This window comes from Xiphias gladius, chromosome 10 (genome assembly GCF_016859285.1).
Source record: "Xiphias gladius isolate SHS-SW01 ecotype Sanya breed wild chromosome 10, ASM1685928v1, whole genome shotgun sequence".
Classification (NCBI taxonomy): Eukaryota; Metazoa; Chordata; class Actinopteri; order Istiophoriformes; family Xiphiidae; genus Xiphias; species Xiphias gladius.
Genome location: NC_053409.1, coordinates 18,780,802 through 18,804,303, shown reverse-complemented (window position 1 = coordinate 18,804,303; position 23,502 = coordinate 18,780,802). Strand labels below are relative to the sequence as shown.

Below are 23,502 nucleotides of genomic sequence, written 5' to 3'. Positions count from 1 at the left end.
TATAAAAAAAAAAGAGCCCAGGGACCGACAACAGTCGACAGACGTCGCCATGGCCCAGAAACCGACGACCGCCGCTCGCTTTACCGGCCGGATTTTAGCGGCCGGTCGGTGTCAACGAACCGCCCCGGCCGAGCTAAAGGCGAGGCAAGTGCACGCACCTGTGTCGTTGGCCGTTTATCCTCCAGCCATATTGAGTGGTTCCTCCGTCAAGATGGCTTTATTTACTACTGGTTTACAGCCTCGGTCTGGCCCTAACGGCCGACTCTCAGTGCTGTACCAACGAGCGGTGGCCACAGGACTGGCCCCTTTCGTGTATTTGTCTACCGTTATCTCAGTTATTTTATAAGACTGTTACTTTGCTGCCTCAAAACGTAGAATATGTTACATCTAATTTTTTTTTCTCCAAATTGTGATATATTTGATAGCTAATTAGCAGTTTAACAGCTAAATGTGGACTTGAGCTTTCTTAAATTGTGAAGAAAGAAAAAGACATCATCTGACCGAAGACCTCCTGTATTTTACAGATTGTCCAAGACTACCGGCTGCGATATTTCAAAATAAAAGCATTAACGACTAAACCTGCCGAAAAACAAGCAATTTAGCTGAAAAATGCGACTAAACATTCAGTACAGTTTTCTTTGGTAATATAAAATTTTAATAAAATTTGACAGCAGCCCCCTTGTCAGCCGGTGAAACGAATATTCTGACAGGAAAGAGAGCATTGTACAGTTCACAGGTCAGTTGTTTCCCATAGAGAAGTTCCAGTGCACTAATGCAAAGATATTTTTTCTGCAGAATGTAAAGACAGGCGGTTCCCCCACTGACATCCTCAGAAAAGGTAAGTATCCAGTCAGTGGTTGTTGGGAAAGCTCCTCTTCATTTGAAACGAGAATCGATGGCTTCCATCAAAAAGCAAGCTGCAACAGCAGCCAGGCGTTGACAAAAAGGAGAAAAGTAATGATCAAAAATACAGTGGCCTTCTGATTGTCTGAACTCATGCCTGAACGACAAAGACACTGCTCACTCTAAGAAACTCTACTTCCCTTACACTGATATCTTCACCCAGTTGTCTTCAGCCTCTTAAGGCTTTCATAAGCAAATACTTAGCTCTCATTGGTGCTTGGCTGAAAAAGGTGAGCCGATTGAACCACTGGGTGTGTGGAAGAGAGAAACAGAAAGAGAGAGAGAGACGAAGAGAGGATTAAAACAGTCATCTGACAGTGTGACTGCTACAGTGAATCTAAGGAGGGTTAAGAGATTAGAAGACTCACTTTTTACAGACACATTTACCTACAAAACCAAATTAGGAAAATACATCCTTTATTACAAGATAATGTAAAGCAATACAACACATATCCTTTGTTTCCATAATACAGGAAACTTTAAGCAATGACTTAAATAGCAGGACAAAAAACTGGCACTATATAGAGCTTTTGAGATGGGGAATTTTTTTGTGTTCTTATTACAAAATGTATGTACAGATATATCTTTTTGCTTTTATACTTGTTGTGAGCCACATAATAGCACTTAAGTTTGTCTTGTGTGGACATTTTATCACAGGAAAGCACCCTCAATTCTCTTGACCTTCACTCAAAATGCTGTCCTACCATTTGCGTTTTATAGGTAGGGCCCCCAGCCCAGATACATCTGACAGAGCAGTTTGTCGTCTGTAGCTTCCTGTATGAGGTAGTGGACATGTCCCTCTATAGACAGAGGTAGCCCCTTCACTTTATTCCTGCTCTTTATCACTCCCTGCAGACGCTGCTCGATGTCACACACGTGGGTTTTAGCCTGTCACAGAAGGAGAGGGAAAGATAAGACAATGCAGGAATACGAATACCAAAAATGAGACATTTATGAGTTACATTAGACTTTCATGCTGCTGTAAATGCATATGAAAACACTTCCAGAGGCAAAATCCAAAACATGCACACACCTTCTCATTAACTATCTCTCCAGTTTCATTGGCCTGAGCTTTAGAAAGTCCTTTGGCTTGTTTGCTCCACTCCACCAGTGGGTCATGAAGGAAGGTCTTAAGCACACTTAGAGGGAAAATTAAAAACAGATTTCCTGAACTTATTATTGAGATTTACTATATAACTCTGTGACAGAAAAAAAACACATACACAGTAAAATCATGTATAAACAGTCAAGATGCAAGTACAGTATATAAGAAATACACTAATTTCAACACGGTCTTGAACTCAAATTTAATTTGTTACTTAATGCTTCTTGCTTATTAAACTCACTCAACTCACAGTTATTCAAGCATAGTTTTTGGTTTATTTATGCACACCATTATATGTGTATATTGAGATTATGAAGCGGGATTATTCGGTAATCATGAAGTATGTGTGTGTGTGTACCTCATGAGCGGCTCTCTCTGGTCCCTCATTAGTCTCAGTGTGACCTCACAGGCCTGTCTGAAGAGGCCCTCGGTGCCCATGGGTCCCATAGCGTGGATCATGTTTTGGGTCAGACGGAAAGGAACAACCTCAGGCACATCAAATGTCTCCCCCTAGTGGAGAGGGAGAGAAGGGGCATGAGAGAAATGCAGAGAAAAGGGAGCGAACAGAAATAGTCATACATGAAAACAGTAACAACACAATTTCTGGTCTTTTTTTCATGATTTGTATAGACAAAATGTAGAAAATAAACTACTACTAAATATTAAACATTTAAAGACAATTTGGGACAAAGACAAACCTTGTTAAAGAGGCAGTTGAAGTCCACGTGAACACATTCCCCAGTGAAAGAGTCAAAGAGGATATTTTCTCCGTGGCGATCGCCCAAACCCAGGATATAGCCCACCATCGACATCACAGCAGTGGAGCGGCAGTATGAGGAGCGACTACTATACCTGTAAACAAACACAAGGACATCTACATGTGACCTTCAAATTTATAAATCCAGAGCTGAATATGCGCCTCTCAAAAGTACTAACATACACATGCACAGAGAAACAAGATTATAGACATGGCTTGTAAAAAGTGCCCCTTTAAAGTGTAATTGTAGGAGAGTTGTGGGGTGGGTCGTACCACGATGTGGGGTCAGGGAAGGTCCGGAGAAACCACTCGTGGAAAACCGGGGGGTGTCGAGCACACAGCACCTCCTTGTGGATTCGTAGCTTCTCCTCAAAGGGAGCCGTCTTAGGTAGAATAAGCTTCCTGAGCTCTTTACCTGACAAGTAGATACCTAGAAACACAGATATAAATATGACCACATTAAATTATCTCATAACATTTATTAAGCTGACAGTTTGTTTATTTCTACCTTTATTTGTAGCTTTTTTGTGTGAGGATACCTCTCTCCTTATACAGTTTGGTGAGAATGTGTCGAAGTCCAGCGGTGTTGTTGACCCATTCTATGATACCGCACTCCTCATTGAGAGGAATCACAGCGTAGGTACGGATATGTAGCTCCCTCCGTCGTGACTCAGCATCTTTACGTAGGCACTACACACACACAGAAACCATGTACACGTAGTATAAATATTGCTCTCTCTGTCCCTTCTTGACAGTGTAGTAACACACTTTACACAAATCCCGTAGACTAAACACCGAGATACCAGTTTATTAGGTACATTTTTACAATCTAATAGCATCCATACAACTGAACTGTAGTAAATCTCATCTGTGTTGATTTTATAATGTTCAGTTTCTGAACAAAAAATAAAGTACTATAAGGCTGTAATAACTGGTGATGTTGAACTGGATTATATACCAGTAGTGCAATATAACTGAAAGGATGGTGTATACCTAGTAAACCGATAACTCCATGTATATTGTTTCGTTTAGAGGGAAATATCACACACACCTTGTTGATGAGGCAGTTGAACTCCATGAGTCTGCAGTCCTTCCTCAGGTCGTCTTTAGGTTTACACATCATAGTGTAGCTCCGCCCATCTGATCCCTTCAGACTTATCTTCTTAGGCTTCTGCAAGGAGGCCAAGATCTCCACCTACGCATACAGTATACAGGCTAAGCTTACGAGGCACATACCATGTAAAGATGATTTTTGAGATCATAAAGTCACATTTTCTAAGATCATGTATCTGTATCACCACTCCTTGCTTTGCTTGAAAAATCTCTTTGTAAACTTGGTCAGTGAGATGCTTTTTGTCATCAGGCACCTTCCTGCCAAAAATATTAATGACAATATATCGACACCCTAACTCTCTTTCTCTTACAGTATCTTCGAAGCCATCCAGGTAGGCCCAGTGTCCGGGGAAGGCGTCGTGCTGTGTGTTTGCCCCGCCTGTCGAGGGCAGCGTCGGGATGAGCACTGACTGTAGCGGGATCAGAATCTGGCTGAAGGTCGGCTCCTCCACCAGACGTTTCAGCTGCTTGAAGTGAACGCTCATGCTGAGGGTGGTGCTGTTACCATCCACCTTGAGGACACATTTAGTCATAATGTGTGAATCATACATCTGGTGCTACTTTTATATATTGTCTTTTATTTGATCTAATCTAATCTTGTCTACCAATAAAATGCGTTATACCAAATTAACATATGTGATTTTATAGTGAGATTTTGAATTATGCAAACAGATTTATTTTTTATGTTGTGGCTTCACACTCCATTGAAACTGATTATGAAACAAGATGGATTTAACAAATGAAGAAAACTTTAAAATTAAGTGCGCACAGTGCAATACAGAACACCATAGTATGAACACATGCTTAAATAGTTTCATAATGAACTTTCACTTATATACAGTAATCCGTTCTGAAAATTATTACAGATTTGTCATTTTGACTTGAAAAGTAATCTTTTTATGATTAAGAATTCTCATGCTACAGTTTAAGGTAGCATGAGAAAAAGGTAAAGCATAAAGGTAAAATAACCACAATTTGTAACTGTAAATTTTATTTTATTTTAATGTAATATGTATATATATATATTATTTTCTGTATGTGTTTTTTTGTGTATACCGGCTTGTTGCAGAGCTCCAACAGCTTGTCAGTCAGTCTGGTGGCGTCTCCAATGAATTTCTCCAGGGACTGTTTGAGACTGATAGCTTTTTTAAGAATCTGATTACAGCGGTTCATACGCATGGGGTAGGAAGACTGAAAAAAAATAAACACACAGTCAGGAGTGCATTTAAACATTCTCAGAAAAGCTGTGTAGTTAGTCAGTTTATGCAGGCACTGAAATATCTGGTTTTTCAAGAATCACACAAAATACAGTATAGTGTGGGACTTGTAATGTTAGTAAAAGGAACTGATCCATTAAATGACATTTAAAGTTAAGGAAAAGAAGGAAGCGCAGGCGATTACACACAAAAGTTGGCTTAAACACTTAATGAGTAGAGGTGGAAATATGTAGGCATTCAAATTCAAAGATATAGTACACAAGGCTCTGATTGTTATTACGTCTCACACTCACACACACACACACACACACACACACACACACACACACACACACACACACACACACACACACACACACACACACACACACACACACACACACACACCCCTACCTTACAGACAGCAGTCATTAGCCACATAGCCTGCTGGGGGTACGCAAGGAAGACTTTGGCCACAATGGTCATGAGGACGGTGAAGACATCATCACTGGAGTGACACACCCTGGAAATGAGCTGGGAAAACGCGGTCAGGAACTGGTATGGCGCCAGGTTGGCACAGTGCTCGCTCACCGCCGAGTTGATTTTACCCAGTTCCTGTCGCATCTGTCTGTCTGCTCGCCCAGCTGAGGTAGAGGAATATGTAGGTAAAATTTCATTGTTAACAGTTGATGAAAAACTAAGAGTAATAGGACATGAAGTGATGGGGCTGCTGGTGAATTAGCCAAACACCAGAAGTATCTCAGTGCCCTGTGTGAATCTTTGTTTTACACTTACACAGGCAGTACTGGCCACCCACCTTTCTCACATTCACACACTTTGGCTCCAAAATCCAGCCAGAGAGACAGCATCCTAGGCATGGCCTGGTAGATGTACTGGTTTCCATACTGCAAGGCTCTGGAAGGGGAAAAAAAAATTAAATGACTGATGAAGAGACTAATGAGTCTAAGGTGGAGTTAAGTTAGCACAGCATTTGCTCAGCTTTGATCACAATAAATAAACAATAAATCTGTTCTTACTTTCCAAAGTATGTGACAATGTATCGGATGAGGTTCCCCTGTTTCTCCAGCTTGTTATCAGTCACCATTGGCATCACTTTGTCGTAGTATTTGGCCAGGTAGAAGTTTCCATCCTCCCACTCAGGCAGAAGGTTTGTCACATCCTAGAAAAACACAATGCACACACTTTAAACATAGCAGCTTTTTGGGCATCCCTGATGAGCAGTTGCCCCAACATTACTGCCTTGTAGTCTAAAAATGTTCCTTTTGTCGTCCGTACCCCTCAGCTTCACATGAAGTCATCATATTCATGATGTCCAGTTCGTTAATGTGTTAATAGTATTTACAAATTCACTGATCGCTTTTAATCAGAGCCTGTAACTTCCTGCGCTTAATCTGGTTCATTCCTTCCACAAAAATCGTGGCTGTTACCTTGTACGCTTTCATGATGGCATTGGACTCGAAGTTGGCCGTCTCTTCCATGAAGCGCCCCACCAGCAGCATGGCCTTGCCTTTGGTCTGCAGGCTGCGGGGGTCTGTAAGGGGCTGATCATCAGGAAAACACTGGGCCACACCCTTCTGCAGGACAATCAGGGCCTGGTGTACATCACCCTGATGACAGACCAATGTAGAGTGCTTCATTAGTGTTGTTTTGTGTTTGTGTGTATGTGTACAGTATGTGTAGAAATCTAGTTTGCCTTGCAAAATAACTAAACTGGCTTATGCTTATGTGCATTTTAGTACAAATGCAGGTGCAAAACAGGTTGAGCCTTACACAAAAGGTACTGATAGATGCGAAATGTGTTAAGAGTTCAAATACAGCAGTGCAAAAAGTATGACTAATCACAGCAGGCAAAACAACACACTTAGCATGAGTATATTTTATGCAAGAAAATCTGATCCCTACTCTGTATTGACTGAATTTTATACCGTAGGTTGGTTATACCTTGGACCAAAGCCACTTGGCCTTCTCGGTAAGCAGCTCGGCCAGATGTGTGTTCTCTGCGTTCAGAAGAGTGTTGAAAGCAGTCTGGTGGTGTCCTGCCTTTCTGGCCACTCGGGCACTTTGTAGCCAGCACTCCCCTACCAGCTCCTGACACAGAGACCTGCAGAGCAAACACGGGGCCTGGATTTGTGATGTGGCCTGGACTTGGATAACTGTCACTGATTTTGTTCATATTTACCTCTTAGTCGGGAGCTTTGACAGCTTTTATTCAAAAGTAAAAAGAAAAAGACACAAATGAGCCTGAAGTAATGCGTAAGAGGGAGAGGATTGTTGTATTCTTGCTGACTTCATGGTAGGTGCGGACATAAGTTATTTAAAGTTAGATAAGGATAATATATATCTAAGAAATTAAAACGGACAAGTACAAGATATAGAGCCCCATTGTTCAGAAATCCCTTAGCCTGCGTCAGGAAAGAAAAATATGGAGGCGCATAATGCAGGGAGAGCTGGACATGCTTTAAGAGATGATGTGATAATGTGTGTCTTTGTGCCTGCATATGTTGCTACGTCCTTACTGTGATCCCAGACTGAGCAGGGCACGACGGAGAGCCAGGATTGGCTCCTTGGCCCTAAAGGAATTCTGGGTCATCTCTAGTCGATCTGACCAATGAGGAGGCAGCTGGCTGAGGCTGGGGGCAGAGCGTTCCCTCCTGTTCTGCAGCTCAGTGAAACTGTGCTCCAACTCGCTCAGCATGTGGAGCCTGAACACACAGACGCAGTTTTTAGAATCACAAGTCATTGCTACTGGTGACCAAGAATTGACTAGAGACAGACAAATAAAATACAAAATATCATTGATTCTAGAAACACACTGACACACACGGACCTGACAATATACTCGTATCCTCTCTGGTAGGTTCCGCACTCATAGCTGGCAGCAGACAGAGGGACGACCTGTTCCTTTCTCACAAGCTTCAGCTTTTCATAGAAAGTCTCAGCATCCTGTTTCTTAGCTGACAGCAGCAACTGGCCAAGTCGCACACCCCAGGTACTGGACTGACGGTCTGGAGACAAAATGGTAGTGAAATTACAGGACTAGGGGCTGCTTTGGCACTTTCTTCTTTTGTGTAGAAAACGTCAACAGTAATGACAAATGCCCATCACAAGCTACCAGAGCTCAGAGTGATGTCTTCAAATAGCTTTTTTTTGCTACCTGAACTTAAGTAATCTGCCAGCAGGTCCCATTTTCCGAGCTTCCATGCTGCCTCCACTCTGTAAGTGTTTAGCTCCGACTTCCACTGGGGCCTAAACGTGTACACAAAATTCAGTTTGCTTGATTTTAAGTTAATGATATCCCAATAGTTTAGTGGCTAAGCACAATAAGAAATGTACATGTACGTTCCGTGTCCTTGTTGATCAACCTACCTGTTATCTAAGTATTTAATATGACAGGCTATTAGTTAAGGAGCCATCAGGTACTAGAGGTCAGGGCACAACAATAACATGAACATAAGGACAAACTGATTTGTTCTCCATCTAGTTAAAGTGGGTTTAACTTTCCTTAGACATTAACGTTAATGAGGAATCTGGGCCATAATTGACGTGTACTCGTGTGTGTGTGTGTGTGTGTGTGTGTGTGTGTGTGTGTGTGTGTGTGTGTGTGTGTGTTTCTCACTTGTTGGCCAGTACTCCGTTGACCTGAGTGATGACTGTGGACAGCTGTCCCAGGCCGAGCATAGAGGTCATCACCCCATGATAGTGACCAATCTATACACAAAGGGACAGTGAAAATGATCAAAGAGGGAAATAATTCAAGAAAGATACAACAGTGTACCAGACAACAGCTGAGAGTCTGAGAGTACACAATTATCTTTCACTTTAATATAAACAATAATATATAGTTGGGAAAACAGTCGTTGTTTAACAATAAATAGGGGTTTAAAAGAAGTCTCCTATGTGAAGCCCGGTGGGTGTGTGTACCTGGTCTGACTCCAGTTGTATAGCCCGGTCGTAGCAGGCGGTGGCATCTCGGAGCAGCCCGATGCTCTCGTGCTCCAGTATCTGTTCCCGTAGCGACGGCTCCTCCCTCCTCAGGGCGTTGACCCCCCTCACCCCATCAGGCTCATGCATTGCAGCGTACAGTGTCTGCAACAACCAATAATAAAAAAAAATACATCATACATTCAGAGAGTTGCAACTTCCCCTCAACCTCAACTCTGTCACACTTCACAGCATGAAATAAACGTAGTTCGCGTTCCAACTGTATCGGCAATTTATAAGATTTATAAAAGGGACAGTTCTCAGTATATAGTTCTCAGTTCTCAGTTCTCTGCACTCTTACTTACCTGCAGGAACGTAAGATGGTCCTGGATGTTCTTTTTATTTTCCAGGATATAAGCTTCAAAGTGCATGAGGGCTCGAGTGTATGCTTTGGATCGTAGAGAGGCCTTGGCCAGAACGTCCTGTGGAATACCCTTCAGGAAGGCCACCACACGCTGATAATCCCCGCTCTCTGGGATAACACATTTTAGTTTCGGATTCAAGCATTATTAAATGATGGAAGTTAGTGAAGAACACAGAGAATATTCACATACTGTTCATTCCAACTGTGGTGCAAGTTAGTCACTGACTAAACTTTTCATGTATGTAACTGTCTGTTCTGCTGTCACGGACTTATGCGACTCAGGTGATTCAAGCTGTGGCCAGCTGATGAAACCTCTCCCATTTTCTAAACTATCAGTGTCTGGTAAATATTTAAAAATCGCAGCCCTCTAGGAATAATACTCAAGATATGAAGCAAAATAGAAAAAGAAAGTTTCCGTCAAATCTAAGTTACAATTCAGATTCCATTGCCAGTGATCTTACAAATACAGATCTACAAACAAAAGGGGTCAAACATTTCAATAAATAAATGTTCTTTTACACTGAATGGTGCGTTTCAACTCTGCAGAGAAAACCTCAGAGACTAGAGATTAGTGTGTTGGGTGAATGCATCTCTCACCGTTGTGTTTGGGTTTGGAGTAAAGGATGTGGCGGCTCCACTGTGTGAGGTGAGACAACATGCTGAACACAGTCTGAATGCTGAGCTGTGATAGGCTGGAGGCTGTCTCCTGGACACGCACCCCTCCTCGTCCATCGCCCTCTGTCAGTACGGCCAGCATCTCCTCTGTTACCTGGGAGAAGGTGTGTTATTATCGCAACCTCTTCTCATCTTCTTGTGCATGTGTGAGCGTACGGACTTGTCCTCACCTCCTGTTGCTCTGCACGTGTGCAGCCCAGCAGCATGTACAGCAGAATATGGGGCAGAAGGTAGATTGTGACCTTGTAGTCGTGTTTAATGATGAAACTACAGCAGGTGAAGACCTTACTGGCCAGTTCATGCCTCACCTGGGAAAAAAACAAACAAAAACAAAACACAAAACCAGCTCTTAAAATCCCTGACTTGAAGGACAAGTTGATGTTGCTGTAGTTCAACCTTTCAAAGAGAACTCGGCTAACCTTGCTGATGAGGTATCCGGCCCAAGTGGCTGACCAGTCAGAGAACCTGCTGCCTCTGTTACTTAAGTACACTGGTTTCTTCAGTTTAGACCAGTTCACCTCCTTCTGGCTGCTCTTATATCTGCAGGTAGAGTGGGAAGAGGGAGAGTAAGAAAGGAGCGAGTAAAGGAGAGGGAGGAAGAATGAATGATGAATGAATTTGAAATAAAGTAGGATAAAGAGTTAAAGAAGGAAGGAAAGAATTTAAACTTATACCTGCTGCTGAGGTGAGGTTCCAGTATTTCTTGGATCTGCTCTGGGAATCTCCTCCACAGACGCCGACCTGGAGAGTCTGTCCGTCCCTCACGACACTCAAAGATGGACAGCATCTCCTAAAGTGCCAGTGAAAGCATCAAAATGAAAATAGATAACAGACAAGACAAACGGCAAAAAAAGAGACAGAAAGGCCCACAAACGAATTAAAGCTGACGGATTTGTAAAGTGACTGTATGCATGACTGTGTGTGTGTGTGTGTGTGTGTGTGTGTGTGTGTGTGTGTGTGTACCTGAATTGCATAAGCAGCTGAGTCCTGTGCTCTCACATCATCAGCATAAGCCAGGAAAGTTCTGGTGAGTTCAGTCAGCAGGTCATAGGCAAAGTTGGGATCATCAACTCCACTCTTTAATAGAGCAAAATCATCATTTACATTTGGTTTCCTACATGACTTGCTCCATTTTTGGGAAATCTAACAAACTTCAAATAATCTCTGTGTTTGCATACTTAAGGTACACTGAACAGTGAGCTAACCTTAGCTCAGTTCATGTATGTGTATGAGGTGAAATGGCAGCTAAGCTCAAAACGAACAAAATATACCCCCAGTTCCGGGGTTTTACACTTCGTACTTATTAGCGTATTAAAAACATTTTTGCTGAAGAAACTGAGTGCACAATTCATACACATACGTATAGTTACTAGTACTTTTGAAATACTGAAATACTGATACTTATATTCATCTAATGTAGCTTTGTACGCATGTAAACACGATAAATAAATTAATATGATCTAATACCATGAAAAAATATCGACTGTATAAGTATGTAAGTAACAATGTTTAGCCTAGTTAATCCAGCCATACATCTTTGGACAAGTGCAAAGTCGCGCCGAGAGGAGCAATCCCACAGACATCCAGCAGCTGAGATAATATACTAATCTTTGTGTTTTACTGACCAACAAACTAAATCCAACGACATAAAACACATTCATGGGTTTGTCTGGCTCTAATTAAGTAGGAAAGATTGCAAAATTTCCCCAAAATCCAACTAGCATTCAGTGACTGTGCATTGTTATATAGTGCTATTAGCTACACTCTTTTAATGTATTTTAAAATCCACAGCATTGGTCTAGCCTAGCTTACCACAAATGTGTTGCGGTCACCATGGGTGTGCGTGTGCGACAGGTCCAGACGTCCTGGGTCCACGGCCCCCAGCTCCCCCAGACACTCCCCACAGAGGAGCCTGGCCTCTGGGGACGAGTCCTGGCAGCCCTTCAGCAGCACCGACACCAAGTTGGAGATGACGGGCTCCACCGCCTCACTCGCACAAACCTGCCGCAGCAGCCACTCCTGCAGTCCACAAGACACACACACACACACACAAAAAAAAAAAAAAACATTTATCGTAAAGTACGGAACATTATAGTTCATTTAAGATTTGCAGGACTGTGGCCAGGTAGGCGCCAAAGACAAGTGCCGGGGTAGCGGTGCAAGTGGCACACAAGCAACAAGTTTAACTTTACTGACATGAGCTGTTACTTCATCTAACAATGTGTGTCTGTGAGTTCGTGTACCTGGTTGCTGTGCATCATATCCCTGAGGCTGGTGAGGGCATGAATCCTGACGTCCACGTTTTCATGTTGAACGGCTCTCATAGAAAGCTGCAGTGCCGCAACCAGGTCGCTGCTGCTGGCTGTCAGCTGGGTGGAGTCAGACATGACATGTTGCGACCTGCTGTAAACTTTGACACCAATGTTTGTTGCTATCGACCGTCTTTCATTGTACTCTTTATCGTAACCAGGATCCTCCCTCTGTCCGTACTGACCTTCTTGTAATCCTGCAGAACAGTGTGGATGTCCTTTAACTCGGGGTGGTCTGGTAGAAAGTAAATCTCATGGAGGTAGTCGTTGACTTCTTCCCTGTGATAGACTGACTGCATTAAATCGCTGCTGTTGTATAGTTTTATAGTTTAGTTTTCAATTGAAAGGGTCTGATATTTAACTTTGTCTATGTGTAAATTTGTCTGTGTGTGTATTACCTGTTGTCCAGTATGAGGAAGCGGATAATAGCAGCAGTTTCTTTGGGCTGCAGAGGGATCAGGGGCAGGAGGGCAACAATAACATGACTCAGCAGAGCGCCAAGGTGCGCAGGCTCCACACTCCTCACAAAGCAATCCCACGTCCTGTCCACATGGGGATTAGACAAAAAGGTAGCTGATTTGTTCAAAGTTTTATGAAGTATGTAAGCAAATGCTTAGATGTGGTCGTTTTTGTCAGTTTTTGAAGGTGCGAAGTGGCCAAAGTCAGCGTAAGGTTCTGGGAGGATGGTTAAGCATCCAAGACAACATTTTTCCGCCAGTCGGCAGTTCAACGATCTCTAGTGACCTTTTCTGTGCCTTAACTTAGAATTGGCATTTATAACAAACATTTTAAATAATTTCGAACAAAGTTCACGTGTCAGTTTCGACAATTACAGAAGCAACATGCCACTGCTCTGCAGTTTCCCTGTGACCTTAAATTGTATGTGTGTGTGTACTGACTGGCAGCAGAGCAGAGGGAAGTCCTCTCTGTATCGGAGGCCGGTGCGGAGCGTTGTCATCATCTTCACTCTGACAGAGCTGATGTGTTTGGAGCCCATCAGTCGCATTAGAGCCATCACACTTGTCAAAGCCTGTTAAGTGAAGAGAAAACAGGGGAGGACTGTCTTTGGACTTTACAAACCAAGCAGAGTTGCAGTGGACAAACAACACTTGGGTAATTCAATGTCAAAATAAACAGGTTTTTAGAAAATTTTCCCGACTGGCCATCGTGGATTTGCTTCATACTTCATGTAAATAATAACCAGCAACTAGTGTGCAAAAGTTTTCTGCATGTATCTTCTTTAGTTTCTGAGATATGGAGGCTTTTAAAAAAAAGGGTTTGTGGCCCAATAAACGAGTGTTACTAAAAGTGTATACTTTGGATATATGTTTGGTCCCTCTTGTGCATATCCTGAAGATCACTGATACCCCACTCACACCAACTGGAACGCAGTACACACTTCCACTGGATTTGGAAAAGGAAATCATTGCATTGTTCAAACTCTTAAAGTAGACACTTTTAATTTCCTGACATTTCCTTAGTTAAATTGTAGAACTTTTTTTTTGCAGAATGGCCTGTTGTAGTAAAACATGGTGTGTTTGATACCTTAATAAATATAGTTTGATTGAAGTTACCAACTTCATATTTTGTGCATTTACTCACCAAAACATGCCCTTTCCAGTGGTGTGATTGTTTTTAGGGTAGACTTTGTCATACATAGGCAATATGCACTTGAAATATAGGTCAGAATATAAATCAGAATATCTGATTTGTATCAGTGTCAAGATATAGTGGGCTCCAAAGCACAAAATAATTTTTTTTAAATGCAATTTTCAGCAAGCCATAATTTGGCAAATATGCAGCTGTAGACCAACCATTTTAGAAGTTAAAGACATCTAACGGTGTAGAACAATCCTTGAAAAATTTCAAGCATTGTAGCGTGAATTGTTCAAAAGTAATGGCCTATGGTACTTTACAATTTTTCGTTTATTAGGACCACGACCCCTTTTTCATAAGATACAAGCGGGAAATTTTTGTACACTGGTTGTTTGGTACAATGGCATTATTTACATAAAGTATGAAGCAAATCCAAGATGGTCAGTCAGGAGGCTTCTGTTGATTTGACATGGAATGACCCATTTGCCCACTCGGATACAAAACCCTTTATGTGAAAAGCCTTGAGTTAATTCTCCCTGTAAACTCAGCATTACTGACCTCTCTCAGTGCCTCAATAAACTCTCTGACTAACGGGATACATTGAAAAATGTGCAGTTATGGGGCAGCATTGGATCACCCACCAGCTTTTTGCGGTCCTTCTCTCCTGCACTGGAGCTGAGCAGCTGCATGTTGAAAAAGGCCAGAATCCCCAGCAGCTTCGGCTGAAGATAGTCTGCCTGCCACACAATGAAATTAAAGCAAGACGGGGAATGTTGATTTATTTATAATTAAGTTTGTTATGATTATAATTTAACTATGTTCTCAGCTGCCGGCATAAGTGTACAACCAACAACTGGTGTCTTCCTCGATTAATCTACAGATTTGTTTGTCTGTAAAATATCATACATATGCATGTTCAGGTAAGTACAAAGCAATCTGTTGAAAGTGCTTTTTTGTTTCATTTGTCAAACGTTTACAATATGATGCATTACAGATTTGCTGTTGTTTGTTTAAAAGAATTTACATTTGACTATGTCTGTTATAAAAATATAAAACAAAATAAAAAAATAAATAAATTACTGCAAAACTCCAAACTATCCATTTATTCAAAACACAAGATAAGGCTGTTATATCGTATTTAACTCTGGCACATACCATGTTCTCTGGGGTAGTGATGTCTCGGGGACCCTGGTACGGGTCATCATTAGATGCAAAGGAGGCCAGGATTGCCAGACCATTGAATACCTACAGTACATACAAAGGTAAAACGTGCATGTGAACAATAACTAGTTGTAGAGCCCATATGCTAATCTGACACTGACATGTCTGCACTCTGTGCGCAACAAGAATATATACTGAAAAAGACTTAATTTGTAGGGGAACTTATGTTTATCTGTGTGTGTGTGTGTGTGTGTGTGTGTGTGTGTGTGGACCTGCTGGTAGTGCTCTCCGAGGCGCAGCAGCAGCTCGTTGTGGAGACCCTGGAAGTCTTGCCTTAACAGAGAGCCCAGTTCAATCTCCGTCTCGCTCTGGGAAAACAATAGGAAAACAATCATAAATCAGCATGTTAATTATTTACTAGGGAGAAAAACCTTTTCGGGATCATTGCTTTATTCATCAGCCTTGTCAGCGAAAGTGCTGCACCACAGCTGGGACTGTCTCATATTCTGGCATTGAGCAATGTTGATTCGGTGTACAATGCCAGTGACATCTAAATTTATCACTAACCACTGTAACCACAAGCTGAAACATGTTCACAATGCAAGACTAATTGCTCTGTTGTCTTTGCTGTGTAGATAATTACAGATTACAAGCAGGTAGGTTAATATTGTTAATACCTGTAGGTAGTGGAAGGCCCTCTCCAGCTCCTCCTTGGTGCAGGAACAGACCAGGTGGCTGAAGATGTATTTGAAGTTGTTGATGAGGATCTCTCTCCTGTTTGCCTTCAGCTCATTGGCCAATGTACGGATGAGGGAGGAGCCCGTAGAGCTTGCCTTTGCTGCCAGGTAGGGCAGCAGCACCTGAAGGGTCCTCTACAGATACAAGCAAGCATAAAAACATAAATGCTCAGAGGAACAAATCACAAGAATGTGCTGTCTGTGTGTGCAGCCATGCTCGCAACCGTTCTCACAGTGAGGAAGCGGTGGAGGTCTGGGAAGTCAAAAGCGTGTGCGATCTGAGCCAGGATGTCCAGGGCCAGCTCTCTCTGATTGGCTGACTCGCTGCCCTGGTCAGGTGTGCTCCGCAGGGCCGATGCATGACGTGAGTGCAGCGACTCCACCAGGAACTACAAACAGAGAAGAAGAAAGAGACAATTAATGGCAGAATATCTATGACATGTTTTTCTAAGATTATTTCAATTTCATTTTATTTATCTTTGGTATTTTCGCCTTTATTGGACAGTCCACAGTGCAGAGTCAGACAGGGATCAAGTGGCAAGAGAAGCGTATATGACGTGCAACACAGGTCCCAGATTCAGGCAGAGGATTCAATACAACTACAGTGTGTTGAGGACTTTCGATGAAAATGTCATCAGTAAATCAATATGCATTTCCTTTGAATCTTTCTCACATCAACCCGCTTAAAAATACACAGCTACCCTGTTGCAAGTTTTGTTAATGCTGCAGGGTTGTTACTATGTTTTATTATTATTCACAGTAGTATACACCAGATGAACTTCAATCTTCCCAACAGCAAATTCTGCTTTGAATTTAAGCAGATTTTTATACCTGGCAAATAGGGTTCTTGTACTGGCTGAATAGAGTTTGGAGTTTAAGGCCTTTGGCAGTGGCCAGAGCTCTGATCTGAGCGTAAGCCGCAACAGACACCGGGGATGACTTGGACAGAAGACAGTGGAGCAGCCGCAGCAGAGAGAACGACACCAAACTACCCTGAGATGCTCTGACAGAAGAGGAGAAAAACAAATGAACAAGCAAATGTAACCAAAACAGCCCTTTACAATACACTGTTCAAAACTGTGGTACTTTAGGAACAGTAACATACAATAAACCTAACTGGAGTGACAGTGACAGTAATATATTAGATAAATAATACATAATCTATACCTGCCGATCTCTCCGGTCGTCAGGATGAGAGTGTTGCGCAGGTCGTCATCTCTGTTGAGTTTAGCGTTGTTGAATGCCTCCTTAAGACGTGCAACCAGGAGCTGGGATAGAAATTATACGAGACATATGGATGTATGAACCCACCGAAAATGTAAGATTTCACCTCCCGCCTTTTCACCTAAATGAAGGGGATTATTATTGCGAGGCAGCAAATTAAAACTCCCATTCATACACTCATTTTGCTCAGTAATCCAAATAAAATTTTACTGAATATTTTGTGCTCACGTTTTGTGTCCACTGTAACATATTTATAATGAAAATGCTGGTTTTTAGCTGTTTAAAACTGAGTGTAAAGCAGAGACTCTTCAGTCTTACCACTGAAGTTACTCACCTCATTCAGAGAGCCCTGCTCGGAGTGTCTGGCGGTCTCCGTTAGCAGGAAACGTACTGATCGGCTGAAATGTAATCTGACCACTGGATCTGAGTCCTCCATTAGGCCAATCAGAGCGAAGAGAACTGCCCGGGAGTCACTGTCTCCACCACTCAGATTCACATGTTGGCAGAGGTGAGACAGAGCTTCTAGGAAAGCTGGAACAGTGAAATATACAATTAAGATAATTGCTTTCTTACCAAACCTGTAAGAAAATAATACCGCACTTTAAAATAATTAAATAATAAAGGCAAAAGCAGCAGTTCACCGTCCAGCACACTGAAGTAAATGTACTTTTCTGCTGACTGGATTTCATATAAGCTCATTATGGAAGAAAACATCAAACGGAAAAACCCGAAATACCTTGTTTAACACTACTCGGAGCTTGCTGTTGGAGCAACGGCAAAAAGGGCCTGACAACAGTTGCCTTGAGGGATGAAAATACATTCCCAGCATGTTCTGTTGCAAGGCTGAGGCGGAGGCAGAGGAGTTTGGGAAAACAGGTGGACTTTGCGTGAGTGTCACAGAGCACGGAGACCTCTGATTGGATACAGCTCAGCTGACCGATGGTCCTGGCAAGCTCCCTCTTCACCTGCTCCGAACTGTCCTCCAGCCTGGAACTGAAAACGCCCAGTTTACGCAGTGAAACAAGTCGTACGGCAGAAGCTAAATCCGATAATGAAAGCAAAGTGGGGCAGTTTACGTACAGCAGAGTACTGCTGATGAGGTTGTGATGTGTGTTTCCCAGGTGGTGAAGAAGAAGAGGGAAGGCCCTGACTGCCGCCGCTCTCACCACCTCATCTGGACTCTGCAGCGCCCTGGAAAACACACACACGCGCCACGTCTCACACACACCGCGACGCAGGACGGCCAGCAGCGACACACAGTCCACCTTGACCTCAGGTGCTGGAAAGACACACAAGTTTGACGTCAAGTTTTGACAATGATATCATAGCCCGGTGAAGTCATTTAAAACTATGATTCCTCAAGTGATTGTTAAATAGATTTGAGCCAAAACTAAAAAATATTTACACCCTGATTTCACAAAACTGAGGCAGACAGTAGCTACAGCTGATGACAAATTCATCTAAAATTTTGAGTTGTGATTTGGCAGCGGACACTCACAGTAACAGAAGCTTAGTCTCTGAGCCAAGGCAGAAAGCCAGGAGGGGAATCCTGAACTCTTATAGGCTGAAACGGATGTGTTCTCACACACCCAGGGAAGAGATAACAGAGCACACACACGCCGCTGGAGCCCGTCCTCACTCTGGCTGCTCACTATATTCACACATGGAATATAGGTGGAGAAAATGAATTATCAACAGTATACTTTTGTTAAAAGGATGTGCTTTGGGGTGGAATTTTTGCTTTTTGCCTCAGATTAAAGCTTGTTTCAATCTGAGGAAATGATCTGTTTTCAACAGAAAACAATGGTAAAAATAACTGACAATATGCTTTTATTGTGACATAAAATAAATCCACCAGAGCTTCATGTTTAATGTTTGTTTTGCATGCGTGTCTATCCTTACTTGTCAGGTACAAGATAGAGTCCAGGACCTTGACAGTGGTCTGGACAGCAGACTGAATGTAGGTCTGGTTTGAGACAATTTGAGAGCCTCCTTCTAACACTGACTGACAGCACTTCAGAGCCCTGCCCAGTGTCTCAGTAGGCACCCAGAGGGGAGAATTAAAACTGTTAACAAAGAGACGGAGAAAGAGAGAGTGACTGATTCAGAATATGCGACAAAGCTCTGTGAAAGTCATGTCGCAAAACTGCCACACGTGAGCAGAGTAAGTCATTTTTGATTAACAAAAAAATGTTAAAAAAAAAAAAAAAACATATTAAAAGTTGTTTATCTGTGTGAGAAAGGGAAAGATAAAGAAAGAGCGCTAGAGAGGCGGCATGTGTAAATTTTGGTCTATTACCTGGTGGGAGAGGAGCACAGGGCTGCCAAGTGGAGAGTGAGGGCAAGACCCTGCAGAGCAGCGAGAGTCTGTGTGGTTTCAGGTTCAGCAGAGTCTGAGTTCAAAAGTGTCAGCAGCTCCTCCAGCCGACTGTTCACCACAGCCCACACCTCGCTCCGAACGCGCATGTCCAACTCACTTAGGACACAGAGACACATAATCGCTTAAATGTCACAATTTGTGGAGCAAATCTGGTGTATTGATTTATGACAACTTTATTGGCAATGCCTACCAGCTGCTAAGTGAGCAAGTGAATGTTTCATTTGCCTGAAAAACCTCAGTTTCTGCTTTCACTGCTCAAAATCCACACCATAGCCATTTGATTAGTTCAAACTTTCTCCAAACAGCTAGGACGCATAACTAAAATACTATGGCTACAGACAAGAATCAGGAGACAGTAAAGGAAATATTATATATAAAAACACTTCAGTCTCAACAGGTATAGGAAAATAGGAAAGACAGCCTCGCTCTAAATCAGTTAGAGAAACAAAAAGGACAATTTGTCAGGTTATCTCTCCTTGGGTTCTGTCACTCGCTGTATGTTAGAGACTGGTAACAAATCAAAAAACTCACTTTTAAATTCGAAATGTTATGGTCAAGTCATGTTTCTATTCATTTTCAGCACAGCAAATCTAACATTTAAGACTTCCAAATTAAACAATGGACCTGTTTACAGAAATTTCTTGGCGCATTTCTTAGGTGTACTGTATATATCAGGGTATTCTGGCAGGCTAGGAGTTTAAGACAAACCCCTGACCACTAAGCCTGACCACTGGACTCCTTCTCTGGCAGAATACAGTTTGAATGTTTATGAACTCACGCTGATGATGTTTTTCTTGTTTTGCTGACGGAGCCGGTGGCAGATTTGCAGGATTTCTTGGCAGCAGTCTCTCCATCTCCTGACTCCTGCATCACCATAGCAGTCTCAGCCTTCAGTGCGGCTTGGAGAAACCCCTCCGCACACTGCAAAACACATGCAACACAGATATTGCAAAGATGGGAGGTGTAAAGAGTTGTCCCAAATTCTGTAACAGTAACAGAGAAAAGATAACACAAAAACAAAATCATACCTCAGCTTGATTTTCGGTTCCAACGGTGCGTGTCAGCGCCCTGCAGACCTCTGTGACTCGCTGCCTCCTTAACGATGCAGCACTCTCGTAAACTGGGGCAACAGATAGTAAGAAGCTGAACAGCAGGCAGAGTGATTCAGTAACCTCTGTCCCCAACTTGACACCTGCTCCTCCAAGAGAACAAACACACTCAAACATCTGCGAGAGATAGATAGGCTCAAAGTGTGTGTGAGAGGCACCAGACGACCGAAACACACAGCGAGTCAAGTGGAGCAGCTCCCCTTCATAGGGCTGTGTCTTATCCAAGCATGTGTCTGCTGTGCATGGGTGCGAGTGCGTTTCCAGCAACTGAAGGTAGGCTGTGAAGAACTCATGGCCTTGCATCTCAGGAAACCCGCCTAGCTCCAACAGTCGCCTCAGCATCACCATGGAGAGCTTCCTCAGCCTGGTGTTGCCGTTGGCCAGGATGGAGCAAGCCGTCTCCCAGGCCACACTCAGGTCATGACGGCAAACCACTCCCCTCAGGGCGTCAGTTATGACGCCAATCGTCACAGCAGTCAGCGACTCCAGTGCGGCAGGCGAGGAGAGTACAAGCTGAGAAGGAGTGAGGTATGAGGAGGCACAACCAGGGGAGATACTGAAGCACTCAAGTGATACGGGCCATCGGTTCTGTGTGTGAATGCCCAAAGTGTGCCCTTGCCCCGCGAGTGTGGCAATGTGGGCGCACAGGATGTTGCTGAGGTCCTGGGCCAGAAATATGAGTTCGTGAGTGAGGTGGCTGAAGATGAACGGTGCCCTGACCCTCAGGGTGTGAAGTAAAGAGCACAACACAGCAGAGACCTGCCCGTGGATGATGTCACAGTCTGGAGCTGCTGCCACACGAAGAAAACGCACCGCCACCCACTTACTGAAGTCTGAATCAAAGGAGGGACGAGGAGACATCGGAGGGGAAAGGCAAGAGAGAAACACAAATAACCAAACTTTTATCTTATTCTTCGCATTTTTATCTCAGAAATTTTTATCTAAATATTGCAGCTTTTGCAGGAGCACGTCCTACCGGTACAGCTCCGTGTGGTGTCTGGATACTTAGCAGGCTGGCAGGCAGGATTGGCGAACATCAGAGATGAGGATTTGACTATATGCTGCACAAAGTCCAGCAGCATCACACAGGCTGGCTCCGAACTGGACTTCTTACTCAGCCCCAGTGCAACTGGAAGAACACACACAATAGATCAGATCAACGAACTGGTTAGTCTGATGTGGTGAACAGGAACCGCCAAAAATGGTTTGCAAGATAAATCTGAAGAGTCACATGCTGATCGACAGGTTTGAATGGGAATAGGAGAAGAACATATTTCACTCAAATTGATCTTAGAAGCTAAAAACTTTAATTAAACTGCTCAAGGTCACTGGAGAGAGGTCAGAAACAGACATCACTTCATTAACCTCCTCAACTGCACAGAGCCTTTGTCAGGTCACTCTACTTATACGTACTATATATATGTGTAGGTAGGGATTGTTTAAACTCACAGAACTTGGTTTTAAATGCTAGTCAAGGGATTTGGGAGACTTAACACAGAGGTACAAAGTGGTCAGATACTTGCTGGAAGAATATGAGGAGTCAGATTGTTCAATTTCTGTTCTTTAATTGCAAAATATGGAGGCCTAAACCAGGCCAAACAACAAACCAAACGGCCCAGGTAGGTAGGGGTAAATAGTAGCTAAGATACTGGCAACAACATACAACTTAACTATGGACTTGTGCCACCTAAAAGTCTTGACACAAATAATTCACAATACAAGTCCATCCTTCACCAAAATTATTGAGGACATTAAAAACGACATTAAAAAGGGGGAACAGCAGTCACATCAGGCTGTAGCCTATAATAATTAAAAGATAGTAGCAAAAGCAAGATTAGTCTGTACTGAAAACTGAAAACTAGAGCATTTACAGCCTCAACAAGCTGCTGTTTAAGACTGTACTGTGCTGTCAGGTGTTTCCGTTATCGTCTCCACCTCCTGTATGTGACTGATACTCATGACTTACCGACATCCACGTCCGTCAGTATCCTGTCAATAAACTGACACAGGATCTGTCGAGGTTTCTGCACCGCTTGGTCGTACTCAGCCGCGCTGGCACTGCAAATAACCAGCAAGGCGTTACGTTACTCATGAAAACATGGTACAGCAGAAGCTTTCATTGACTCAAGTAAGTGGCTTAGAAATAAACAAAAAAAAAAGAGTCTAACATACTGTTAACAGCTTAGCCTAGCCACCTGTGGGCGGTTACTCACCTAGCTAGCTCCTGAAGAGCCGGTATCATCGCGGACATCTCAAGTCCCTCCATTTTTACTGTAGCTTGGTGTGTCGCTATTTTAACAACTTCGTCAAGACATTACATCAAGGATTTGTCATTTCACAGAAATTTCGTCCAGGACACGGTTACATGTGTTGTGCAGCCTGTCATGGATTTCGAAAACTTTCGCTCCAAAATGACGTTTTTTGTTTTGTTACGGCGGCCACCGAGGGTCACTAAAGCTACATAAACACTCGAATGCTAAATTGCTCCCCCTGGCGAAGTCTTGTTATTATTGTTTTTTGTATGTCTCTGTATAGGCCAATATCACATTCAATATCTCAATGGGCTCTGGTTGCCATTTTATGTCCAACCTACAACAAAGAAAGTTTGATTCTTTGTAGATAGATTACTTGTGCATATTGTGGTATTTTAAGGTCAACGTTTGCTTCCAAGTATGTTTTGCTTAAGTAGCGTACTTCAAAAACACAATAGAGTTTGTTGCAGACACATACAAAGTATGGGTACATTTGCAGAGGGAATAAGTAGTGTATAAAAATTGTAAAGCTGATTTGCCTTGTTTGCGCACTTTATGATATGGTTTCCATTTTTTTCTGTAGATCACAAAAGATCACACTCAGTGCTGCCTTTCTAAA

At 42.8% G+C, this 23,502-nt stretch overlaps 1 protein-coding gene across 2 annotated transcripts; it reads right to left on the bottom strand.

Annotated features, from left to right (window-relative positions):
- Window positions 1-711: 711 nt before the first annotated feature.
- On the bottom strand, window positions 712-23,054 carry atr (ATR serine/threonine kinase). Of its 2 annotated transcripts, XM_040137092.1 has the most exons (49): window positions 22,845-23,054; window positions 22,598-22,689; window positions 21,608-21,760; window positions 20,551-21,464; window positions 20,301-20,443; window positions 19,442-19,618; window positions 19,045-19,208; window positions 18,641-18,793; window positions 18,223-18,421; window positions 17,879-18,135; window positions 17,477-17,673; window positions 17,086-17,186; window positions 16,750-16,921; window positions 16,152-16,307; window positions 15,859-16,053; window positions 15,454-15,549; window positions 15,176-15,265; window positions 14,662-14,757; window positions 13,324-13,454; window positions 12,823-12,966; window positions 12,610-12,703; window positions 12,359-12,484; window positions 11,928-12,134; window positions 11,079-11,192; window positions 10,790-10,905; window positions 10,535-10,655; window positions 10,286-10,423; window positions 10,038-10,209; window positions 9,382-9,548; window positions 9,017-9,181; window positions 8,712-8,803; window positions 8,250-8,341; window positions 7,923-8,100; window positions 7,612-7,797; window positions 7,037-7,196; window positions 6,523-6,702; window positions 6,112-6,254; window positions 5,892-5,989; window positions 5,489-5,718; window positions 4,935-5,069; window positions 4,190-4,390; window positions 3,817-3,960; window positions 3,305-3,455; window positions 3,039-3,195; window positions 2,707-2,860; window positions 2,367-2,518; window positions 1,937-2,042; window positions 1,608-1,791; window positions 712-1,150 (listed from the first exon to the last, which is right to left on the bottom strand). In XM_040137092.1, exons 1-48 carry the CDS (start codon window positions 22,895-22,897, stop codon window positions 1,618-1,620), a joined length of 7,836 nt encoding a protein of 2,611 aa, XP_039993026.1. In that variant the 5' UTR covers window positions 22,898-23,054; the 3' UTR covers window positions 712-1,150; window positions 1,608-1,617. The 2 variants fall into 2 exon arrangements, with proteins under 2 accessions (XP_039993026.1, XP_039993025.1); XM_040137091.1 differs by lacking the exon at window positions 712-1,150 and having other exon boundaries at window positions 1,321-1,791.
- Window positions 23,055-23,502: the final 448 nt, after the last annotated feature.